The sequence below is a fragment of the Eriocheir sinensis genome, chromosome 51 (genome assembly GCF_024679095.1).
Source record: "Eriocheir sinensis breed Jianghai 21 chromosome 51, ASM2467909v1, whole genome shotgun sequence".
In the NCBI taxonomy this organism is placed as follows: domain Eukaryota; kingdom Metazoa; phylum Arthropoda; class Malacostraca; order Decapoda; family Varunidae; genus Eriocheir; species Eriocheir sinensis.
Window position 1 is genome coordinate 11,652,777 of NC_066559.1, and position 25,586 is coordinate 11,678,362.

Consider the following 25,586-nt stretch of genomic DNA (forward strand, 5'->3'; position numbering starts at 1 on the left):
AACATACGTGTACTACATACATGACGCGCGCGCACACATACCACACGCATGGCGTACACACACACACACACACACACACACACACACACACACATTGTACTGCACCATGGGCTCGGCACATCACACCTCTCTCATGGTCCTGTGCCAGCAGCCATCTTGTCACTGCCACCGACAGCATCTTCTAGCTTCCTAAATGACGTGGAAGACACAGCCTTGCCAGCAAAGGCCATGGTAGAATTACAAAGGCAACAATAAGGGCGACAAGACGGGCTGAAAGCTGAGGGCTTTGCACTGCCACACGCACTTGCTAGTCAGCTGTCAATTTAAACGCCCAGCGTTAGCACTGCCGGCTCGGCGCCGTTCGCGTCTCCTTAACGGCTCCGGACAACTCACTCAAATGACTCCAGACGATGTAAGGCTGAGTCAGCGGTGCGTTTGAGAAGAGAGGAATCGGCTCCGCCACGGTCGCCGAGACCAGCTGGACCCCTCTTTCAAACGCTTTTCAGTTAAGACTCGTCGTTGCTATGGTAATGGCGTCTCTGCTGCCAGGAAAAATGGCGTCCCACTGCTCTCTCTCTAGCGTCCGCTGATGCTGCTGACGACGATTAAACATGCATCACTAGCTGTTCTGGCCGACGAGCTCCTTGCAACCAGAGGATGAAAAGGAAGCTGCAGTGGTTGTTGGGCAGCACAGCGAGGTAAAAATTCCATGCGAAACACTTATATGTGTGTTTGTTTTGGGCCGCCATGGTTGCTGATGACGTCATCACCAGCGCAGTGGCGCCCCACCTCTCCAAATCTGAGATGCCGGCGGCAGTCCGGACTGGAATCAGGCTTGCGAGCGTCACGCGCCTGAAGGCACACGGATCGGTCCGTGTGCGGCCCGAGGCGCTCTCTCAAACGTCAGCCCTTGCAGGGTATTTTAGCCAGTATATAAGCCGAAATTGGCTTAAAATTACTCAATCAAAGGGGAAAAAGTCAATGCCTGCCAGTGCACTCGAGGATAGAACGTATATAAAGAAAAATCATGAAAGTGTCAAACTTATCCGATATCCGGCTTATTCGGGATCCGACCAAAGCGGGATTTGAGTGTATATATATATATATATATATATATATATATATATATATATATATATATATATATATATATATATATATATATATATATATATATATATATATATATATATATATATGTATATATATATATATATATATATATATATATATATATATATATATATATATATATATATATATATATATATATATATATATATATATATATATATATATATATATATATATATATATATATATATATATATATATATATATATATATATATATATATATATATATATCAGAAAGATAATCAACAGAAAAAGTCGCAGAGGCACCTGTAGGGGTAATCTAAATGATTTTGTACTGTTTCCCAGGTGTCAACATTTTTCTTCCATTAATATAGAGGATATGTGTACAAAGGCTACCTCTTTGAATGATCCAAGTTCTGGGCCTGGATGATTTACGCATTATGATTGAGTCACTCAATTCAGAATGTGGAGATCACGCTGGTCTTCCAGTACCTAAAAGCTCCTTTTGCCAAATTCTGTACCTGATACACATATCGACAGTGCTCACACAATTATCCTGTTACAAAGGAAATTCATTAGCTTATGCCACTTTGCCCATTTCCATCTGCTACCTGGCTGAACAGAAGCTTTTTAGCACCTCGACTTATAAAACCATACAGACGGTTAACTATGGATCAGAGACACGCCGGTCGCTTCGTCGACGGACCGACTCTGGTCGTGGCTAGATTTCGATCGCCGATAGAGTCCGGTCTGTCTCCTACTACAGGGCCCCAGTAGGCTTAGACCGTGCTCCTGCGCAGGAAGGAGCATTTTTGCACCTTAATGTGGGTGTCTTAGGACAAGGGCCCGTTTCACCGCAGTGATACTAGGGGATAGATCTTTGAGGAGGAGTTAACTATGGATGAGGAGAGATTAGATGAAACTGCTCTGTTTATTTTTGTTTATTAGCAAGAGATTTGGGAGAAATTTTTCGCCTCTTACGTCTCGGGAGTTTTAATTCATTGCTGCGGCATTTCGTGTCTGTTGTGTCCCACATCTTGGTGTTTGGATATCGCTAGTGTCATCTCCTGCTCTACCATGGACTTCATTGTTTTGGTTTAACTTTAATTCATGTTAGCCTGCAGGCTTTATATTTTGTAGTCAGTGTCCTGATTCTACTATAATACCGTATAATGGTGGATTCCATATAATTATTTTCTTTTAGATTATACTGTGCTTATTATTTCGTGCCGTATGATTGACTTTGACACTGATTTTTCCATTGAGGTTTTTGTCGATCGTCATTCATTTCTCACCAAGTATATGATAAAAGATTTGCCATCCTATTCACTTAAAAGTACGTTTTCCATCCATGAGTCTGGTGTGGATGTGCAGTCTAGTTTTGGCGCACTAGTTTCTGCCAAGGACTTCCTGCTTTATTCAGGTGTTTGTTGCCTTGGTTCATTCTTTGATGATCTCTGCCTCCGAAAGGACTGCCTCAATGAATCTGGTCTTCTGGGTGCATACCACTTCATTGTCGTAAGTTCTGTTGTTGGATAATGTGTCGTTATTTTCCCCACCCGCCCCTCCCTCTTGCCCACTTGCAAGTATGCAGCATGGTGCCCGACGGAAAGAACGCGTCGGCCATCCGTCGTGTTGAGGACCATAAGACGCTTCAGCTGCCTACAAGAACCTATTAGGTACATCGTCCTAATGGCTCCAAGGAGATCGAAACCATAACCTGCACCTTCATCGTCATCCAACATAGCTGGCTGGTGGCGGACGAGAAAGGAGGATGACGAAAGGTGATGAAAGGATTAGCAAGCAAAGAAAAGCAGGTATATATGAAGACATAAAAAGAAATTAAATATTTTTGCCAAGTTTAAAATTGGTAAATCAATTGAACAAAATTCAAAGAAACCTTAGAAAAGGTGATGGAATATTAACAAAGGAAGAAGAGTCAACATTAAGCGTAACAGAGGTAAACGGTGATAAGGTTACAGTGGTTAAATAATGTTGCTGTTTTCATAATGTTGAAATTCTAGGACAATTATAATCATTGCAAGAACTATATTTTCTCCTGGCTCAAGTACTGACGTCCTTACTCTGAAGGCTACAGTGATGGTAGAAAATTGTCTTACAGTTTGAAAAGAACCGCTTACGCCAAAAATGTTAGACTTTGTATCAGCGATGCCGGCGACAGTAAAAAGATTAGTATGTCGAGCAGCGTAGACAGAGAAAATATTGCGTAACGCTGCATCAATCAAAATCCTTCTTCAGTTACGTAAATATGAAAGGCGATCTGAGTGGAATTGGACCTTTAACAGAAAACAACGACGGTACTACTTTAAGTGACTGACAGTCAACACGTACAAACCTCTTAAACAATTACTTTTCCTCAGTGTTTAACCTAACCAGTCTTTGCTCCACTACCTTTTCAATGCCATCTTAAATCTCAGGCATACATTACTAATTTTGAAATAACAACGGTAAGTCCTTAAAGCTCTCCAATCACTTAAAAACAAATAAAAGTCCCGGACCCGATAAAGTATATCTATACTGCTTAAAAAACAAGAGCAAATGCTCTCCCCTCACAACCAGTATTCAATATGTCCTTGCGACAAGAGCATCGTCCTTCGGATTGGAAAAAGGATAACGTGACACCGATTTTTTTAAGAAAAGAGACAAAAAATGGTAATTACAGGTGATGATCTAACTTCAGTTGCCAAATCAAGCTACTTGAGAACATAATAAGAACCAAATTGTCGAGTTACAGCCAAGCCACTCGTAATTGGGATTCATATCGAAGCACTTCCGAAACAAAAAGATCCTTGCCTATATCAAATATTGACTTTTATAACGACCTCTTCTCAGTTTGTAAACGTAACAAATCATTGGACCTTAGTCTATCTCGATTTCAGAGGCGTTTGATAAGGTCATCATAAATTACTTTATAAATTAAACAAATGAGTATTGACGATCAAATGTAAGCCAATGGACCAAGGAATTGGTTGGTTCAACAGACAACTTTAAAAAAGGTGGTGATTGACGGATTACAACAACTCAGGTAATACGGTCACTAATTGGCATCCCTCAGGCTCGGTTCTTGGCCAGATGCTCTTCATTATTTATCAGCGATGTGGATGTTGGACTCAATAATCGCATTAGTAAGTTGCAGACGAACCTGAAAGATTGGTAGCTTTCAGTTCTCACACTGACGAAGACAGGCAAAAGCATCCAAGAGGTTGCACAAAATTTCCAGCTTAGTCGGAGATGGGAATGCCCTCTAACGTGAACCAAGTGCCAGGTCCTTCAAGTTGGAACAGAAATAAGTTCGATTACGGAAATGGGCGGCGTTAAAGGTCAATCGTGTTACTGGACCACTGAAGGTGGGAGCACTTATTTCATTCTCGCACTACAACGTTGGTGAAGAAAAATTTAGATTGCACGAAGTCAAGAATTTACTTGTCATGCATTTGGAGTTTTGTACCTGTTTCTCGTTTTGTAAGTGTTATCGATCATAAACAATTTTGTTCTGTCTACATTCGTGAAACCATTAAGTATTTTAAAACATTCGATCGGTTTCATCGGAGGCGGCGTTTCTCAAGAAGGAACATGTTAGGGTGGAAAGCCTTTCTTCGTAAGAGATTTGTTGCGCAAGGAAGGAATCATTTTTGGCGTCTGCCCAGACGCTGAACACCCTTAATTTAGCAATATCTTTGCATGGTGAGGGAGACCAAAACTGTACCTGCATATTCCAGTAAGTGGTAGGTCTGAGCTAAATCTATTGTAGAGCGGAAGTGTTACTTCTTTATTCTTGAATAGCCAAAGTTGGTCTTTAATGTAGCCCAACATTCCTGTTCCGCTTTATTTGCTGCATCGATACACATTGATGTGGTGAGTTTTGACGCGATTTTGACCCCCAGGTCCTTAACGCATTGAACGCTTGTGAGTTTAAAAACAAGCTCGACCGTCACTTCCTTGAACTTAATATTAACTAGAGTAGAAATGCACGTTTTGGAGCCATGTGATTAATGTAGAATCACTTAGGTTTAAGGACAGACCACCTAGTCTGGACCATGGGGTCTGTGTGGTCTGATTTTCATTGTAAATCTTTGTAAATCTCTCTCTCTCTCTCTCTCTCTCTCTCTCTCTCTCTCTCTCTCTCTCTCTCTCTCTCTCTCTCTCTCTCTCTCTCTCTCTCTCTCTCTCTCTCTCTCTCTCTCTCTCTCTCTCTCTCTCTCTCTCTCTCTCTCTCTCTCTCTCTCTCTCTCTCTCTCTCTCTCTCTCTCTCTCTCTCTCTCTCTCTCTCTCTCTGTGTATGTGTGTGTGTGTGTGTGTGTGTGTGGGGGGGAGTTAATATGTGGTTGTGAGGTATGGGTGTGTTTACATTGCAAGAGAGTACTTGTTCTTGCGAGTATGCTAACGTAATAGAAAAAATTACGTAATTGCCCAATAACTAATGCAAATGTACACCTTTATCAGCATAACAGGTAATCATCATAATTGTTATGGACGTGTTGGGAAGGAAATGTAACCAACGTACGTATGTTTATGAGGGTTGGCATATGTATTGTGTGTGTGTGTGTGTGTGTGTGTGTGCATGCGCGCGCGCGTTATAAACCTGCCCTTTTATATGCAAAACCAATTGAATATAAAAATAAAATATATGTTCGCATTCAAAAAGACAACTACAAAATAACTAGTCAGAAAAATATGTTCGCAAAAAAAATGTTTGTGCTGTATGAGTGTGTTCGGATAACGGTGTTCGGGCGAGGGTGTGGGTGTGGGTGTGGGTGTGGGTTCGGGTGTGGGTGTGGGTGCGGGTGTGGGTATGGGTGCGGGTGTGGGTGCGGGTGTGGGTGTGGGTGTGGGTGCTGGTGTGGGTGTGGGTGCGGGTGTGGGTGTGGGTGCGGGTATGGGTGTGGGTGTGAGTGTGGGTGTAGGTGTAGGTGTGGGTGTGGGTGTGGGTGTGGGTGCGGGTGTGGGTATGGGTGCGGGTGTGGGTGTAGGTGTGGGTGTGGGTGTGGGTGAACGAGTCCTTCACCCACCTCCATTTTCTTCCAGTCGTCACCCTTCAGCTCAGCCAGAAGGTCTGCAGCCGTGGCGGATGTGAAGTTTTGATTGTTGAAGAAATTTTTGAGCTTATCCGAGAGGAGGTCAAACTTGTTGCCCCTGAGGGAGACAGGAGGGTGAGAGGCAGACAACAGGCATGCACACACATGGACAGACAGACAGATAAAATCGACCACTGACAGACAGACACGTAGACCGGCAGACATACGGACAGGCAGCCAGAAATACAGACATACTCAGACAAATCACAAATAAAAATCACCCCAAAAAGCTATATTGAAAACGAAAAAGTGAAATATATACAGTTGGTGAAAGAAGAGTGAAGAGAGTGAAAGTTTTTTTTTTTTTTTTTGTGTGTGTGTGTGGAGTATAAGGTTTGAGAGTATTGTTTGTTTATTCCCCGTTGCTTGGAAACATTATGCCTCCCTTGCTGCGTGTTTGCAGCCTTAGAAGAGAGAAAAGACATATCGGAATGAACGCATAAGCAGAAAAACTAAGAAAATAAACAAAACAAGAGAAAGGAGTTAGAAAGGACGGCATAGCATTTAGAGTAAGAATAAGATACATTGAGAAGAAAGAGAAAAAACGTTATGGCTTTCAGAATAAGAATGGCAGATAAAGAATAGTGATAGGAAAGATAAAATATCATGGCTTTAAGAGTAAGAACAGCAGATAAAAAAGCAGAGAACATATTATATGGCTAACAGAACAACAATGAAAATATAAAATAAATCGAGGACTCCATTACATTAATAAAAAAAAAAAACGAAACAGGTTAAAAATGAAGTGAAAGATGAATGAAGAAACGATAGGTATAGAATGCAAGAATCCCAGAGGAGAAGAGGAATGAATAAATAAGAAAATAGACAAAGGAAGGATAAAAAAATTAGAGAGAGAGAGAGAAGAGAAGAGAAGAAAAGAAAAGAGGAGAGAGAGAGAGAGAGAGAGAGAGAGAGAGAGAGAGAGAGAGCAATAATTATACAAACTGTGCCACCATTGACCAGTCCCACAAAGGGGTAGAGGGAGAGGGGCAAGAAGGGAGAGGCAAGGTGGGAGGAAGAGACACAGCTGGCGAGGCGAAGGTGTGAATCATTAATACAGAGTCATGTGGTGGGGAGCTACCTGTGTTTGTGTGTGTGTGTGTGTGTGTGTGTGTGTAATTCACTACGGCCCGATCACGAGTTGGACTCGCTTTCGCCAGCAGGTACTCTCCCATCATGAGCAAGTGCATGCTCATTATCGTCGATTTCTGGGTACTCCCAGGACCTCACACACCACACGCCCCATCCCACTTGCTCAGGGGGGGACAGTAACCACTCCTAGTCAACGGAAAGAATCCGGCCTGAGCGGGGCTCAAACAGCAATGAAAAAGTAGTGAGTCGATCTTTTTGATGATTAATGCAAAGGTAGTGTTGGAAAATGAGGTCAGAGAGGGGAGGGAAAAAATACTATGAATTACTGATCAGGGGGAGAGAGAGAGAATAGGTCACGAGGGGAAAGGCTGAAGGGGATCGATACCTGCTTTATTGCCCTAGTCGCCTCATCAAGAAGTAGGACAATACTGTGCGAAGTGGAGGTGGAAGGAGGGAAGAGGGAAGGCAGGAAAGAGAGAAAGGGAGGCATGTAGGAAGTAAGAGGAGAAGAGGAAGAGCGAGAGGTGAAAAGGAAGGAAGATCAAGAAAGAAGGAAAAGGGGAGAAAGAGAAAAAGGAAAAAGGAAGGAAGGGAGTAGCAAGAGTGTGTCAAAAGGAGGAATGGAAAAAAGAGAGAGAGAGAGAGAGAGAGAGAGAGAATTAGTTAATCAGTTGAAAGGAGGGAGCAAATGTAATAAACGAATGGAAGGGAAAGAAAACACATATAAGGGTGAATGATACACCAGTGTCTTATAAATGAATAATAGAACAGGAAGGCTGGATACCCACAACGCGGCTCATTGAAGAAGAGGAACCATATACCACGTTATGAAATGGCAGTAACATCCTTTAACCCGCAAATAAAAGGCTGAAACCCCTCCTGTGATTAGAAATATAAGGAATTCAATCTTCAGTAGCGAAAAAAAAAAACTTTCCATTTCTAATTACCTTTCCAACATCACTTTTCGAAATATAAGTGATAAAAAAATTCAAGTATCTAAAAAGATTAAGAACCAAAACTTCATATTAGGAAAAGGAAAAAAACATCTATCTCTTATAATTTATCTTTCTATCGTCCATTTTTACAAAACAGATACACAAACAAAGGAGGGTAGTTTACTCACATGGCTGTCTTAAACCCCTGGAATTTCATTTTTATGTCTTCGAACTTCATGTCGAAGTAATTCTTGATCTTGTCGAAGTAGCTGGTTTGCGCCTCCACCTCCAGCATGGTGCCTGTAAAGACCTCGGCTTGTCTTATAGTGTTCATCTAGCAGACAGGAACAAGATAACGCATGCACCGTCCTTTTGATGCAATAATTCACAACTACTACGGTTACGTAAGCGAACATAAAGGTCTTGCGTGTTGTTCTATATCAGTCAGGAACAATATAACACAATGGGAAAAGCAAGGTTAGGATGAGTTATACAAGCAGCATGCCCAAGGGTGTGGAAGGAAGAATTACTTTACAACATTATTAGGAGCACTCCACGTATACTTACCCATCAGGAAAAGCGCCAGGCAGAGGAATCTTAACCGCCCCATCACGAAGCTTGAAAAAAACAATGAACATGTAAAATAATGAGAGGACTCTGCCATTTTCTCGGTATTACTCATCTGATTGTTTGGGTGAGCGAATAATGCATTTGCAACCATGGTGATGAAATCACTCGCTCTCTTCCTCCCTCTCTCCTTTCTTTGTTCTTTTTTTTTACAGCAAAGGAAACAGCTCAAGGGCAAAAAAAAAAGGAAACAGTAATGAAAAAAAAAGCCCGCTACTCACTGCTCCTATAAAAAACGTTCAGAGAAGTGGCCGAAAGAGAGGTCAGTTTCGGGAGGAGGGGTGTCCTGATACCCTCCTCTTGAAAGAGTTCAAGTCTTAGGCAGGAGGAAATATATATGAAGGAAGATTGTTCCAGAGTTTACCTGCGTGAGGAATGAAAGAGTGAAGATGCTGGTTAACCTGTGCGTAAGGGATTTGGACAGTAAAGGGATGAGCTTAAGTAGAAAGTTGTATGTGGCGAGGCCGCGGGAGGGGGAAGCACACATGCAGTTAGCAAGTTCAGAAGAGCAGTCAGCGTGATAATATCAATAGAACGCTTAACCTCAGACCTTACTATCATTTCCGATTGGGGTAAAAGGAACCTTGTGTCCTTCAGTGCCTCAAAATCCCAATTTTTCCACCTATCAACTCGACACAATCCTCCAAACACCTATCCCCTATTCTTCAACAACACTCAGCTGTCACCTTCTTCAACACTAAACATCCTCGGTCTATCCTTAACCCCAAATCTTAACTGGAAACTTCATATCTCTTCTCTCACTAAATCAGCTTCCTCGAGGTTGGGTGTTCTGTATCGTCTCCGCCAGTTCTTCTCCCCCACACAGTTGTCCATATACAAGGGCCTTGTCCGCCCTCGTATAGAGTATGCATCTCACGTGTGGGGGGGTGGCTTCACTCACACAGCTCTGTTGGACAGAGTGGAGTCTAAACTCTTCGTCTCATCAGCTCTCCTCCTCTTACTGATAGTCTTCTACTTCTTAAATTCCGCCGCTATGTTGCCTCTCTTTCTATCTTCTATCGATATTTTCTCGCTGACTGCTCTTCTGAACTTGCTAACTGCATGCCTCCCCCCCTCCCGCGGCTCCGCTGCACTCGAATTTCTACTCTAGCTCATCCCTATACCGTCCAAACCCCTTATGCAAGAGTTAACCAGCATCTTCACTCTTTCATCCCTTACACTGGTAAACTCTGGAACAGCCTTCCTTCGTCTGTATTTCCTCCTGCCTATGACAAGAAGAGTGTATCAAGACACCTCTCCACCCGAAATTGACCTCTCTTTTGGCTACCCTATACTATCTTCTGTTGTGGGAGTGGTGAGTAGCGGGCTTTTTTTTCTTCACTCTTTTTGTTGCCCTTGAGCCGTCTCCTTTGTTGTAAAACAAAAAAAAGATAGAAAGAGAGGCAACATATTCACTCATTCACACTCCTTTTTTCCTCTTCTTCCCATTATAATATTATAGCCATAGGGATCAAAATACTCTCTTCTTTCTTCCCTGACTCACACTTTCACACTCTTTTTTTTCCGTCACATTAAGAGTATATAGCCAGGGGGGTGAAAATACTCTCTCTCTCTCTCTCTCTCTCTCTCTCTCTCTCTCTCTCTCTCTCTCTCTCTCTCTCTCTCTCTCTCTCTCTCTCTCTCTCTCTCTCTCTCTCTCTCTCTCTCTCTCTCTCTCTCTCTCTCTCTCTCTCTCTCTCTCTCTCTCTCTCTATCTCTCTCTCTCTCTCTCTCTCTCTCTCTCTCTCTCTCTCTCTCTCTCTCTCTCTCTCTCTCTCTCTCTCTCTCTCTCTCTCTCTCTCTCTCTCTCTCTCTCTCAAATCGCGTCAAACCTCAAATTCTCACAGCAATGCATCGATGCAGCAAATAAAGCGAACAGAATGTTGGGCTTCATTAAAAGAAACTTTTTATTTAAGAATAAAGATGTAATACTCCCGCTCTACAACAGTTTAGTCAGACCCCACTTGGAATATGCGGTACAGTTTTGGTCTCCCCACCACGCAAAGGATATTGCTAAATTAGAAGGTGTTCAGCGTCGGGCAACGAAAATTATCCCTTCCTTGCGCAACAAATCCTACGAAGAAAGGCTTTCTACCCTTAACATGTTCTCTCTTGAGAAACGTCGCCTCCGAGGAAAACTGATCGAATGTTTTAAAATACTTAATGGTTTCACGAATGTAGACAGATCAACATTGTTTATGATCGATGACACTTTGCGCACGAGGAACAATGGCGTAAAACTCAGATGTAGACAAGTAAATTCAGACTGCACCAAATTTTTCTTCACCAACGTTGTAGTGCGAGAATGGAATAAGCTCCCATCATCAGTAGTCCAGTGTAACACGATTGACTCCTTCAAAAATAAGCTCGACCGTCACTTCCTTCAACTTAATATCAACTAGAGTAGAAATGCAACGTTTTGGAGTCTTCTGACCATGGGGTCTGTGTGGTCTGATTTTCTATGTAAATCTATGTAAATCTCTCTCTCTCTCTCTCTCTCTCTCTCTCTCTCTCTCTCTCTCTCTCTCTCTCTCTCTCTCTCTCTCTCTCTCTCTCTCTCTCTCTCTCTCTCTCTCTCTCTCTCTCTCTCTCTCTCTCTCTCTCTCTCTCTCTCTCTCTCTCTCTCTCTCTCTCTCTCTCTCTCCTTTTTCTTCCTCCTCTTCTCGTTATATATATTGTTTTTGTTCTTGTGTCCTTATTTTTTCATCCTCTCTATTCTTTTTATCCTACTCCTCCATCTCCTTTACATCATTCTCTCTGTCTCCACCTCATCCTCATCATCTCTTGCTACTTCTCCTTTACCTCCTCCTTCTCTTCTCACTCCTTCTCTTCCACCTCACCTTCATCATTATCCTCTCCTACTTCTTATCTCACCCTCTCACCCTCTTTCTCTTTCTCCTTCACCTTATCATCATCATTATCCTCTCCTGCTACTTATCCCTTAACTCCTCCTCCTCCTCCTCCTCCTCCTCCTCTTCCTCCTCCTGCTCCTCCTCCTTTTCCAATTCCCCTTAAGCCACAGGTTGCACATTCTTCACACTGACTCACGCCCTGTACACACTCCCCGCCGCTCTGGCAACGCACGCCAACACTTCTTTTGAGGTTTTATCGTGACGTCAAGTGGCAACGCACAAACAATGCCAGTCTGACACCGCCGCTCCGATGGTGCTTGCGAAAAAAAATAGTAATGCTTCTTTGCACGAATACTCTACTTAAGTAAGGATTAAAAGAAAACAGTGGATTAGAAATTGTTTAGTTTAAGAAAATATAGACGCATGTTACGCATATTGGAACAAAGGGTAAAAGAGTTGTTAGGGTAATATATAAATTTGCTGAGGATTAGAAAATAGATAGATGGAGATAGGCAGATTTTTAGATAGACTGATAGATTTCTAGACGGACACTGAATATAGATTGGAGAGAAAACAAGACTGAATCGCATTTTACTATAATCGTTTTCGTTTTTGTTTTGCTCTTTATCTCTTACTCATTGAAAACGATGACCAAAATTTTGCAAGTCCATTTTATCATCCTTTTCGTAAGCCTCGCCGGGAGCGTCATGTTGGAGCTCTGTTACTTCTCGTACAAGAAAAGGTTAGGTTAGTAATTCGAGTTAGTTCCCTGGTGCGCTTATTGGATGGGTGGTATAACAGATAAAACCGGTATTGTTATTGTTGTGAATGTATGATTGTTTGTTTTTTCCTTGGGTTAGCCAGAGCCAATGAAGGAGCTGTGTATGTGTGTGTGTGTGTGTGTGTGTGTGTGTGAGAGAGAGAGAGAGAGAGAGAGAGAGAGAGAGAGAGAGAGAGAGAGAGAGAGAGAGAGAGAGAGAGAGAGAGAGTGGGGTGGGTTGATTTGCTTGTTTATGTGTGTTTTAGATACCTGTTAATTTGTCCTCTGCTTGCCTTGCTTTTTTTCATGTTGTGTTAGTCATATCGCCTGGTATGCTTGCCATTGTGTGACTTTCTGCTTTTCTCTAGTTTATTCTCTTGTCATATCGTTATCGAGATTGAGGAGGGACTGACTACCTTTATTTTTTTATGTCCATTAATTCCACCCAAAGATCAAGTTCTTCTTCACTGTCATGTTTTTTCATCACGGTATGTTTAGGCAAATGTTTGATTTAACTCCCTGCTGCTTTGCTATGCATTAGATGGAGTGAACGTGATGGCCGATACTTTAACCTTGTCGAGTTTTTTTTAGGTGGCCTGTTTTTTATTTTTTCTCTTTTCTCCTCACTAAAGCGGAATGTGTGTGTGTGTGTGAGGGGTGAGCTGTCTGTGTTAGTGGGGGGTCTGTATGTGTGTGTGTGTGTGTGTGTGTGTGTGTCGGGAGTGGGGAGGTGGGGGAGGGTGCGAGTAAGTGGGTGTTCATTTCTCAGGTTTTTGGTATTTGCCGCCTTGTTTTATGACAGAGATCATTCCGAAAACAACCAATCTTCTTACAGTGTGTGTGTGTGTGTGTGTGTGTGTGTGTGTGTGTGTGTGTGTGTGTGTTGGTTGGTTGGTTGGTTTGGGGTTTGCAATATAGACAGACAGACAGAGAGCTACAAATGAAGAGGAAATGAGTAAAATGTTAAGCTACTTCAACTCAGTGTTCACACAAAAAAATCTGTCGATCATTTCAGAGGGTGTCCAGGTGAATGACGGCGAGGATAATAATAATGATGATTATTACCATTAGTTAGGCCACATATTGATTATGTGGTACAAGTCTGGTCTCTTTAGTACAAAATTGGGATCAGTATGTTAGAGTTTGTGCAGAAGAGGAGGAAAAAATTTCATGATCAAAGAAATTTACCACAACAAGGATAGGCTTAAACATTTAAATTTGCATATTCTACAGAGGCGAAGGGTACGAGGATACGAGCTTAAAGGGTTTTTTTCCTAACAAGGGAGGAAGCTCAAGGGGAAAAAAAAAAACAGGCCTCTTGCAGACCAATTCATTATGTTCGTTGGTTTGTTTAATAAATTCAGATTAAGCAAAGATAGGCAAGAATTGGTTCACTAATGATGAGTGTTGATGAGCGTAACAGGCTCGACAGTCTTTTTTTTTTTTTTTTTTTTTACGTCTCCGCCTATTGCGCTGGTGGGCTTGCTTGAGGGGCCTGGATGGTACTCGGCCCCAGCCCGTATTGGCGCAGGCAGGTGTTTATAGTGGCGCCATCTTCTCTTTGTTGTTGAGTGCCAGTACGATATATAACCTTCAAGAAATGGGATTCATGGACAGTGAGGATAGGTGTGGTAAGGCTTACAGGAACTTCTTTATATAAGTCTACCGGACTCTTGCAGACCCATTATGTTTGTATATTCTTACGTGACAGTTATAGTGTAGCTAAGTCTCCCTCCACCATGCCATACCATTACCCCCATCACCACAGTTAAGCAATAATAAAAGGAGAAGGAGTAGGAGGAGGATGAAAGAGGATAAGGATCAGGAAGAGGAAGAAGAGAACCCAGGGAATAATTTCGCCCCATTACGTCTTATTGGCATTACCATTACCGACTAATCTCTCTGATGGGAGCAATTTGGCTCAGTATTTTCGTACCAGCTTGCTTACAGATACTTTCCAAGGTTTGGTTAATTAGGGGATATAAGTGCTATACCTAGTAAAGTATATCAACAATTAGAACACTTAAGATCATCCTTATTGGCTATTTTTTTAGCACAGTGACTCTTCTACTTCAAAATATGAAATGATTTTCGTTTCTATGTGTGTTCTAAACAGAAGAACATCGATTTTCGTCATGTATGATTACATGATTCGTCATTTTTTTTCTTTTTTTTCATATATCGCACTTTATTTCTCTTCGTTGCTTTACGCTCGCAGTCGTCTCTTGCTGTTACATTAGAAATCAAATCGCATTCAGATTTTTTTCGACCACCGAATATTCTCCTAGTGGAGCCTTACATTGCTTAATATTTCATCCTTTCTTTCGGAGAGAGCATATTTTCAATTCGCTTCAGTACTACAACGGAACACGAGCTTATCGAAAACACATCCAAGATCCCAGACTACAGAAAAGCCAGTTTCAGTCTTGCTCGTGAACTGCTACCTCAGGCAACTTCTGAAGACCTAAACTTTGCCCCTGCAGACAACGCATGGAACATCTTGAAGAATAAACTCCTACGAGTAGAGGTAGAGAGGACAACAGTTCCCATGAAAACTAGAAGAACAAACAATGGCGTAAATCCATCAAGGATTACTACCCAAGTAAAAGACCAATAAATTTTTAAGAAAAGAAAATATAACTTGTGGAAGGAAAATAACACTGATGAAGCACGTGAACAATACCACCATAGCCTCAGAGCTTGCAGAACCCTCATCCACTAATGTAATCGCGACTATGAGAAGCGAATAGCACGCGAATCCAACCCTAATCCGAAAAAGTTCTTCACATATAAAAGAACAAAAAATAATTCGAAAAGCAACATCGGTCCCCAAAAGGATGTAAGCAGCGCCCTAGCACAAGACATCAGACACATGGTCGAAATCCTGAACAAGAACTTCGCTTCTCTGAGCACGGAGTCGATTCCCGAGAGCCCTTCACCGAGAGGAATCACGCCACTAGAAATTGGCATGCATAATTGACGAACTGGACGTGCAAAAGTACCTAGATAAGCTCGAGACAAATAAGTCCACCGGACCCGATGACTTGTCACCCAGGCTGCTCAAGGAACTCAAGCAGCAAATACTCTGTTATAGTAGGATATCAATGTATTATTATTATTTAATATCACCACGAATTAGGCATACAATTGTCAATGGAAAAACCCACGACAGATAGATCACGCCACCTTATAGGAATGTCGTCCGTCAGTGTTTACCGTCTCAGTTTTGTATACTTCGCACTCCGATGGTGCGTGGAGGTCACCTTGACATACGTGACCAATTGTAACAATTATTTTCCAACCTGTAACTCGCCACTCCGTCACGAGAGTCCGACTGACACACAACGACAGTCGCTCTCGCTCCGTCGCTTCTTGTACATAAAGGCTACGAATATAATTCGCCTTAAGGAAGCTGAAGTCTTAATCAACACCCTTTAAACGCCTCCCGACAAGCCCGTTACAACTCAAGCCACTCACCGCCATCTATAATCTGACACAACAACAAAACAAAGTTCCCGAAGACTGGAAGCAAGCGAACGTAACACCGATCTACAAGAAGGGAAAATAAAGCGTGCCCTTAAACTACAGGCCAATTAGCTTGACCTCAGTGGCGGGAAAAGTTCTCGAGAAGATTATCAGAGACAAACTCGTCAAGTTTCTTGAAGACAACAATATAATTTCCGATGCTCAGCACGGTTTCAGAAATAAGCGCTCATGCCTAACCAACTACTGTACATCTTTCAAGGTATATATGAAAACTGAGATAACCATATCCCTAGTGATGTTATATATCTAGACTTTCAAAAAGCCTTTGACAAGGTACCACAAGAACGACTTCTCAAGAAACTGAAATCGGCGGGACTAGGAGAGAATCTGATTGCGTGGTTAAAAGATTGGCTCACAGGAAGAAAACAACGAGTTGTACTCAACGGGCAGACTTCCAAGTGGCTCCATTTACCAGTGGAGTGACACGGGGGTCAGTGCTGGGCCCAATCTTCTTCTTCCGCAGCATTATTATCCCGTTTCTATACGGGGTCGCTGTTTTTGATGAGTCTCCTCCATCTAACCCTGCCCTCCGCCACTTCAAGGTCCAAGTTCTTCTCCCTGCCGTCCGCCACAATACAGTCCTTCCATCTCGTCCTGGGTCTTCCTCTCTTCCTTCTGCCACCCACTTCCATGTCCATTATATGCCTTTCACAACTCCCTTCCTCTCTCCTCATGACATGACCAAACCATCTCAGTTTCGCTTCCTGCACCTTCTTACCCACACTTGTTACCTTAACTGTACCTCTTATGACTTCATTCTTAATCCTATCCTTTCTTGTCACTCCACTCATCCATCTCAGCATTTTCATTTCTGCCACTTCCAATTTTCTTTCACTACTCTTCTTCATTGGCACAGTTTCTAGGCCATATGTCATAGCTGGTCTCACCACTGTTCTATACCCTTTCCCTTTCAATTTCATTGGCATTCGCTTGTCACAGAGGACTCCTGACATATCACACCAATTATTCCATCCCGCCTGTATCCTTCTTGTAACCTCCGCCTCTTCATTTCCATCCGCCGCAACCGTTGAACCTAGATATCTGAAGTCCCTCACGCTATTCAGAGACTGGCCATCTAATGTTATGCTCCTCATGTCCCTGTTCCTGCCTTGATCCTGGTCTGCCATCACCATATATTGCGTCTTACTTCTGCTTATTCGCATTCCCCGCCTCTCCAATGCTATACGCCACTCCTCCATCCTCTCCTCCACTTCTTGTTTTGATTCACCAACCAACACCACATCATCCGCATACATAATGTCCCATGACGCTCCTCTTCTTACGCCCTCCGTCAACACATCAAATACTATATTAAAGAGAAAAGGGCTGAGGGCTGAACCTTGGTGTAGCCCAACCCTCACATCAAAACTCTCAGTCATGCCTTCTGCAGTTTTAACCCTCATAGGAACACAAAGGAAGAACAAACAACAGCAGACCTGCTGGTCCTTACGAGGTTGTTTGTGACAAGCTACACTAACTATCTAATCAAAGGTGGAAGATGAAGGACAGCAAAGGCGAAGGCTCCTCCCCACCCCCCCATCCCTCCAGCCAAAGCTGGCAGGAAAGGAAAAAGAACCATGCAGCATGGAAAAACTGCATGGAATTTATGTAGGAAAGAGGAAAGAACTACCATTACTGCTACCACTAACCGGGCGATAAAAGCGGACAAGGACACCAGTATTCGAAAGAACTTAACGTTATTACGACAATGAGTAATATCTTAGTTGCTGGTTGGATTCAAAACACTTGTCTAATCTATTCTTGAAGGCCGCAACTGTTGTATTATCAACGACATCACAAGGTAGAGAGTTCCAAACATTAACAACTCGATTGAAGAAGAAGTGTTTAGCTTCGTGCGACGAGAATCTTTTACCACTTATCTTCAAATTGTGATTTCTTCTTGTTCTATTTGATCGATCAATTGTAAAGTAATCTTCCGCATTAATATCACTGAATCCTTTGAACATTTTAAACACTTCTATTAGATCGCCTCGCATTCTTCGTTTTGATAGGCTGAATAAATTTACTTCTTTAAGCCTTTGTTCATATGACAAATTTCTCAACCTAGGAATCATCTTTGTTACTCTTCGTTGGACCCGTTCCAACTTTTCTATGTCTTTTCTGTAGTAGGGAGACCAAAACTGTACACAGTACTCTAGACGGGGTCGAACCAACGAATTAAACAGTTTTAATATTACTTTTTCCGATTTATTATTAAAGACTCGTCCGATGAAGCCAACCAATTTGTTTGCAGTTTTAACTGCCTCTGAACAATGCTGACCGGGCTTTAAATCGCTTGATATAGTGATTCCAAGATCCTTTTCTTTACTTACTGCAGAAAGTTGTTGGCCATTCATTACGTACCGAACGCGATTGTTATTTTTTCCGATGTGCAACACTTTACATTTGTCAACGTTAAATTTAATTTGCCATTGATTGGCCCAACGTGCAAGTCGATCTAGATCTGATTGTAAAGCTTCTTCGTCGTTTTCACATTTCTGTGCATCTCCATAATTTGTTTAATATAACTCTCTGGTACCATCTTCTTCCTCAAGCATCTCCATATTTCCTGCCTCGGTGTTCGATCATAAGCTTTTTCCAGGTCTATGAATATTGCGTGTATCTCCCTCTGCTTCTCTCTATTAGTGCTGGGCCCAATACTCTTTATTATCTATATCAACGACCTAGAACTAGGATTAATATCCACCATTTCCAAATTTGCTGACGACACAAAGGTGGGAGGGAAGGCCCTCACGACAGCAGACTGTGAAGTAATTCAGAGACCTAAACCAAATCACTCAGTGGTCAGGAAAGTGGCAAATGTCCTTTAACACAAACAAATGTAAAGTATTGCACATCGGGTCCAGAAATAGCAACCGCACATACTACATGGGTAGCGAACCACTAGAGGTAGTGCAGGAGGAAAGAGACCTCGGGGTCACAGCAATGACCTGCAACACACTAAACACTGCAAGTCCACCTGCAAGAAAGCAAATACTATGATTGGATTCATAGCGAGGAACTTCGAATACAAGACGCCGGGAGTTATGTTATCCTTGTATAATTCGCTGGTAAAGCCCCACCTAGAATACGCCGTGTAATTCTGGTCTCCTCATTACAAGAAAGTCATTGAATTACTCGAGAGAGTACAACGACGCGCTACGAAAATGATACCATCATTGAGGACGCAATCTTGTGAAGAACGACTCAAGCGACTCAACCTCTTCACGTTGGAAAAGAGAAGAGTCGACTGCGGGGAGACATGATACTAGTGTTCTAGTACCGGAACAAGTTCAGCAATGTCGATCACTCTAATTTTTTCACGCAACTAACTAACCCGAGAACAGAAACAACGGTAAAACAATTCAAGCGAAGCGATGCAGTACGAATATCGGCAGGAGTTATTTTTCGAAGAGTCGTCCGCCACTGGAACAGCCTTCCTGCAGGAGTGGTTAGTGCGGAAACGATCAACTCTTTTAAAAATCGCATTGACCGTCACTTTGCTGCGTCGGGGGTGAACTGAACGTAATTCTGAGTATGTTCATTAGTGCTTTAATCCTTCCGCAGGTCACTCCTGTGGCTGACGGATTGATTAAATCAGTAAAAGCAGGCAGCCTCGCAATAAGCCAACAGGCTTTCTGCTGCCTGCTCGTCCTTGTTTCCATGTTTCCTCCTCAACTAGTCCCATATCTCTCGGTTAATGACTCAGTATTGATTGACCATCCACCTTCTCTCTCTCTCTCTCTCTCTCTCTCTCTCTCTCTCTCTCTCTCTCTCTCTCTCTCTCTCTCTCTCTCTCTCTCCAACACACACACACACACACACACACACACACACACACACACATACACTCACACACACACCAGGGATGGAGTGAATACAAAAACTGTATATCCGAATACGAATACGAATACTTTAAATTCCTACGAATACGAATACGAATTCGAATAACTGAAATGGTTTTAATTCGAATACGAATACGAATAGTTCTTGAAAATATTCATGAATACATTCATGAATACTTTTAATTGAAAAATACATTCTCGACGTAACAGGGTGTAGAACTGTTCTGAAGTTATGTAACTGTAAAATGAGCTCATGAACACACACTCAGCTTCCACATTGGCAAGTGGCATATGAGACAAACTCTATACACGACGATTACGCGTCCGCCCAGCAGGAAGCTGGAGTTGTAAGGAAGAACGGCTGTTTTTTCTGACGATAAATGTTGCAGTATTCGTATGGTTATTCGCAGAATACAAATATACTTTCCCCTTGTACTCGAATTAGAATGAGAATACTTTGATTTCTATCAATATTTATCCGAATACGAATACGAATACACCCAAATACGGTATTTGAGTGTATTCGAATACGAATACCGAATACGAATACTCCGTTCCTGACACACACACACACACACACACACACACGGTTTATCAGTTATCATAAGTTAAAGGTTATTTACCCCACATGAGACTCCGAACGTGATATATTATTCAAAGTCTCTACCACGTATGTGTGTGTGGGGGGGCTCCTTCTTTATCTGTTTGTCTATCAAGGATCTTACTAAGGCTTGAAAAATTCATATCGGGTGTTTTGCTACTGTGCGTCAGGTGCGGTAAATGGTAACGAATAACGCCAAGTCGGCGGATATTACGAAAGGATATTACGCAGCACAGGTGGACATAAAGAGGTGGCTCTGGTCATTTCCAAGAAGCAAAGTCACTCAGAATGTTTCTCATTGATTTGTGTTGCGCTCGAAGAACACTCAGCCATTCATTTGTATTGATTGTCACTTCCGAAGAGGTTATGTTTTCACTTGCGTTGTCTGTCTATCTGCCTCTTTTCACTTGTTTATCTGTCTCCCTGTCCGTCTGTTAGCGTTATATACTCGTAGCTATAAGGTCATGAAAACAAATGTACGAGGTTTCCTGCGAGACTGAAATGTTTTATAAAACAGATTTTGTCCGCACCAGGATTTGTAATGAAATTTGTTGTGTAATTCGCCCAGAAACTTTTTTTTTCACAAAGCTTCGCCAAAATGCGTTCACAATCTCTAGGTAGCTTGTTAACCGTCAGACAGGTGTGGATGTAAGATTCATGACTTCTGCATATCAAGAGAGTTCTTCGTGCTGCCTTATAGCAAATATGTTCTCTGATGACTCTGCTTCAAGGACGACGATATACGTCATCAACTAAGCCTTGCCCCACTGCATCGAGACGGAACCAAAAGGCACGTGGTGGCCCGAGCTTTCCTTGAATACCCCGGCACAGCCTCACGACACTCCAAGCCACCGCTCAATAATGGTCAAAATGTCACGCACATGTTAATCCGCCGGCCCAGGAGTGGTAGGGGAAAAGTAAAACTAATTCCGTGTACCTTAAAACCAAGAGTCAGATTTTTTTTTCCCGCACTTAGGATGTTGCCTTTGCCCCTGTTGAACTACATCGTCCATTCGTTGGCCAACTCATACACGTCATTTACTTCCTCCAGTAATACTACAGCGTCTCTGTCTGTCTGAAATGATTAGTATCCTACTTTTTTATGTCATCAGCATATTTGTTCATGTCACAGTTATACCGCCGTCAAAGAACGATTGGTCAGTGTGGTCATGGTCTCATATTATAATTATAAGTTAACGTTTCTGTTATACGGTCGCGTAACGATGTTACATGTCCGTGAAGTTATTCTTGCGCATCGATTACACATTTTAAGTCACGAAGCCTTTCTTAAAGATGTCAACGAGTCGGTATAGTTGATCTTCCGCGGGGTCCTCCTCGTCCTTGTGTCCCTAACTCACCCAGGCCCGTGCCGCCCTAATCCCTCCCTTTATTCTGTCAGTCAGTCATCAGTCAGTCACAGTGTTAAGGGGGGCGTATTTGGCGCATAGTGATTTTTTTTTTTTTTTTTTTTTTTTTTTTTTTTTTTTGCTGAGACGCGAATACAAGAAACTAGACTCAGTGAGAGTATTTGTGGCCAAGTTTAATGGAGATAGCACCACTACATTTTGTAAGTATGATTTTTTTTTCTCGGGAACCGGTTTTTTTTTTTTAGGTTTATCGTTTTCTAATTCCTTTTTGATATGTAGTTACATATCTTTTTTCCTTTATTGCGGAATGAAAAATACCACTCGGCTGTTTTCATTGATCGATATTTGCGATTTCTTTATGTAAAATATTTTATATGCCGTACGTTTTATCGTGCTCAGCTGAGCAAATGCACCTTTTTTCTTTTTCTTTTTTCTTAAAAAAAGTCACTCAACAAAAAAAGCGATCAATTTAGATTTAGCCCTTTGACATCTCTTTTCAACAAAGTAATAACCGTGAATATAGGTTTGCAAGTTAAAACGTTGTCGCATTTTTGTTTATCGAAAAACTTACATTTCAATAAATCAGCAGTTTAAGTTTCAAATTACAATACCGTCTTGTACATGAGGAGTTATTCAACCAAAACTATCATATATGATTGATATACTACTTTACATTGTTTGTAGCTATTTCTGGTTAGTTGGCACCTGGTTCCCTCCTTTTCTATGGATACCTAGTATGTACAAAACTCTACGGGAAGCATGGCGCTCTTCCTCTTCTCCCGCCTTATCCAGCTTCTTTATCTTCTCAAGGCTAGATGCGAAATCAGATGCCCTTACCTCCATTGCCTTCCTATTCGTGCTGAATAAAGTCATCCCAAAAGCAAAGTAAAAAGCATGAATGCAGGTGCAACAGATGTAGGAGAGTGCTCCGAGTGCTCTCTCTCTCTCTCTCTCTCTCTCTCTCTCTCTCTCTCTCTCTCTCTCTCTCTCTCTCTCTCTCTCTCTCTCTCTCTCTCTCTCTCTCTCAAATGAGTCAGCCGACGTTCTGTCATTTTTTATGGACCACTTATAATTCACAAATCAGCGAAAAAACAGCGAAGAAAACATATAAGCTGGAATGGTGCAACTGAGCAGTCGCGCGCTATATCAGCGCGCGGGTGGGTTTAAAACTTTAAAAGGTGAATACTTGCCTAAGTACGGGCGTCAGATTTCAGTAAGTCCTGAGTTCAATTTTCTCTGAAGACAAAAAAAACAGAAAATGGTAATTCCAAGGGAAAATTCAATATTTTCACTTCATGCGCCTCCCTGAAGGGTTCCTTCAAGTTGCTGGCTGGTCATACATAATCTCCTCCTCGGACGTTTTCCTCCGTTTCTTGGCTTCAACTCACCCAGGCTAATACGGCGTCCCTCTCTACCTTCCTTCCTCCCTTCCCTTTTTCATCCTTTGTTCCGTCCATCCGTCAGCCAGTCAGTCAGCCAGTCAGTCAGTCAGTCAGTTAGCCAGTCTGTCATTCAGTCAGTCAGTCGGCCACCCAGTCAGTCAACCAGCCAGCCACGCATTAATTCAAGATATTGGCAGGTTGGTTCACTTGAATGATCATCCTGGAACCTTTCTCCTCCTTCTTGTGGCCTCAAACTCACCCGGGTCCCTGTCACCTCCCTTTCTTCTTTTCGTCCGTCCGTCCGTCAGTCAGCCAGTCACTTCCACCGCAGGTCACTCGCCGCCTCTGTGCACCGCCTCCCCGTCACGACTGTTCCATTCCCACCACCGCTTGCTGTCGCCGAATATTCTTCTCTGCCCCCCACACCTTCCCCCTCTACTCCTCCCTCTTATTCTCACCCCCTTCAGTACTTTCTTTGTCTGTGATCAATCACCCTACTCACCCCCCCATCCCGTCTCTCCTACTGCTTCACACGCGTCCCGGCATTCCATTCCGCACACGTTTGCTCCTCGCAGTCCACTTTAAACTATTTATTTATTACTTTGCATACTGCCTTTAGCCGCATGCCGCGTCACGTGTTGCTTTCCTCCCTTCTCTCCATGCCTGCCTTTTCTTCCTTTTCTCCCTTCCTTTCTTCTTTTCCCCTCTCCTCCCTACTCTTCCTTCCTCTCTATTCATTCTTACCTCCTTCGATACCTTCTTCCCCCCACCTCTCACTCCCTTCGTCTTCTTGTACTGTTATTACATCATCTTCCTCCCTTCTCTTCCTTCCCCTCCTTTCCTTCTTCCCTCCACATCTCACTCCGTTTGTTCTCGTATTTCTACATTATCTTCCTCCCTACTCCTCCTTCCTCTTCATTCCGTCTTCCCTCCTTCAACACCTTACCTCCACCTTTCGCTCCCTTTTTCTTCTCGTACTCTTACATCATCTCCCACCTACACCCATCCGTCCGGAATTTCTCCATCTTCAGAAACTTTCAGACGTCCTTTATGACGCTCCCTCCCACCCTCTTTCCCTGTGAGTCAACGGCGCCACAATCTTCTCGTGCTCCACCTGTGTGCCGCATCGAGTCATAAATTTGTCAGCTCGTAATGATAGGCTTAACTTGGCGGTCGAGAGGACATGCCAGGCGTGGGTCCCAAAATGGATCAACAAAGTAACTCACTGAACAGGGCCAAGAAGTTCCAACACTTTCGAATCCAGGGAAAGAAACATTGCTTCACCTTATCGGAGAAAGCTAAGGGGGTTCGAAAAATAGACTTTGCTCCCATTCCATTCCTCCCTTCTTTCCTCTTCCTCGGCTTGCCTAGCTTCCTTCCTGCCTTGAGGATTCAGTGCTAAGAATATTAGGATCTTTTTAGTATTGCTGATCGCCTTTCAGGGGAAATATTAGGGCATTCCAGACCAACGCAGCTGAAGGAGCAAGTAAAATGAGAGTGCAAAGTTTCGTGTTTTCCCCTTAAAAAAAAAAAAAGAATCGTGAGAGAGAGCAAAACAGGACAAAAGGAAAACGACGCTTATACTCGTAATTTAGATGAGAGAGAAAAGAGAGCAAGATGGCAGAAATGTAAGAAATGAGGACCAAAATAGACAGATGTGAGGAGAAAACAAGGAAAGCAAGAGAACTCATGGTAAATCAGTTATGTTTTTAGACCTTTGGAGATACCTGTTGAAATAGTCGATATTCCGAACTAAAGGCGTAGAAAATTAAAGTGAGCGAAAAAATAATTGTCGAATGATTCTCTCTCTCTCTCTCTCTCTCTCTCTCTCTCTCTCTCTCTCTCTCTCTCTCTCTCTCTCTCTCTCTCTCTCTCTCTCTCTCTCTCTCTCTCTCTCTCTCTCTCTCTCTCTTGTTATAGTAGGATATCAATGTATTATTATTATTATTATTATTTAATATCACCACGAATTAGGCATACAATTGTCAATGGAAAAAAAACACGACAGATAGATCACGCCACCTTCTAGGAATGTCGTCCGTCAGTGTTTACCGTCTCAGTTTGTATACATCGCATTTCATAGTGCGTGGAGGTCACCTTGACAATTATTTTCCAAACTGTAACTCGTCACTCCTTCACGAGAGTCCGACTGACACACAACGGAGTCGCTCTCGCTACGACGCTTTTGTACATATCGGCTACGAATATATTTGCCTTAAGGAAGCCGAAGTCTTAATCAACGCCCTTTAAACGCCCCCCGCAAGCCCGTTACACTCTCTCTCTCTCTCTCTCTCTCTCTCTCTCTCTCTCTCTCTCTCTCTCTCTCTCTCTCGAAGATGAAGGCGATATCTATAATGACATTACGCCAAAGACTATATCTTCTTTA

The 25,586-nt window shown here is 42.6% G+C and overlaps 1 protein-coding gene across 1 annotated transcript in view; it reads right to left on the minus strand.

The window, feature by feature from the left end:
* Positions 1–23,604, minus strand: part of LOC126982434 (uncharacterized) — a 34,035-nt gene extending 10,431 nt beyond the window's left edge. The window contains exons 1-4 of the mRNA XM_050834479.1: positions 23,460–23,604; positions 8,788–8,837; positions 8,409–8,520; positions 6,128–6,251 (exon numbers count right to left, since the gene is read on the minus strand). Of these exons, the coding sequence (XP_050690436.1) occupies positions 6,128–6,251; positions 8,409–8,520; positions 8,788–8,830 (279 nt within the window). The 5' untranslated portion in view covers positions 8,831–8,837; positions 23,460–23,604. The remainder of the gene's footprint in view (positions 1–6,127; positions 6,252–8,408; positions 8,521–8,787; positions 8,838–23,459) is intronic.
* Positions 23,605–25,586: the final 1,982 nt, after the last annotated feature.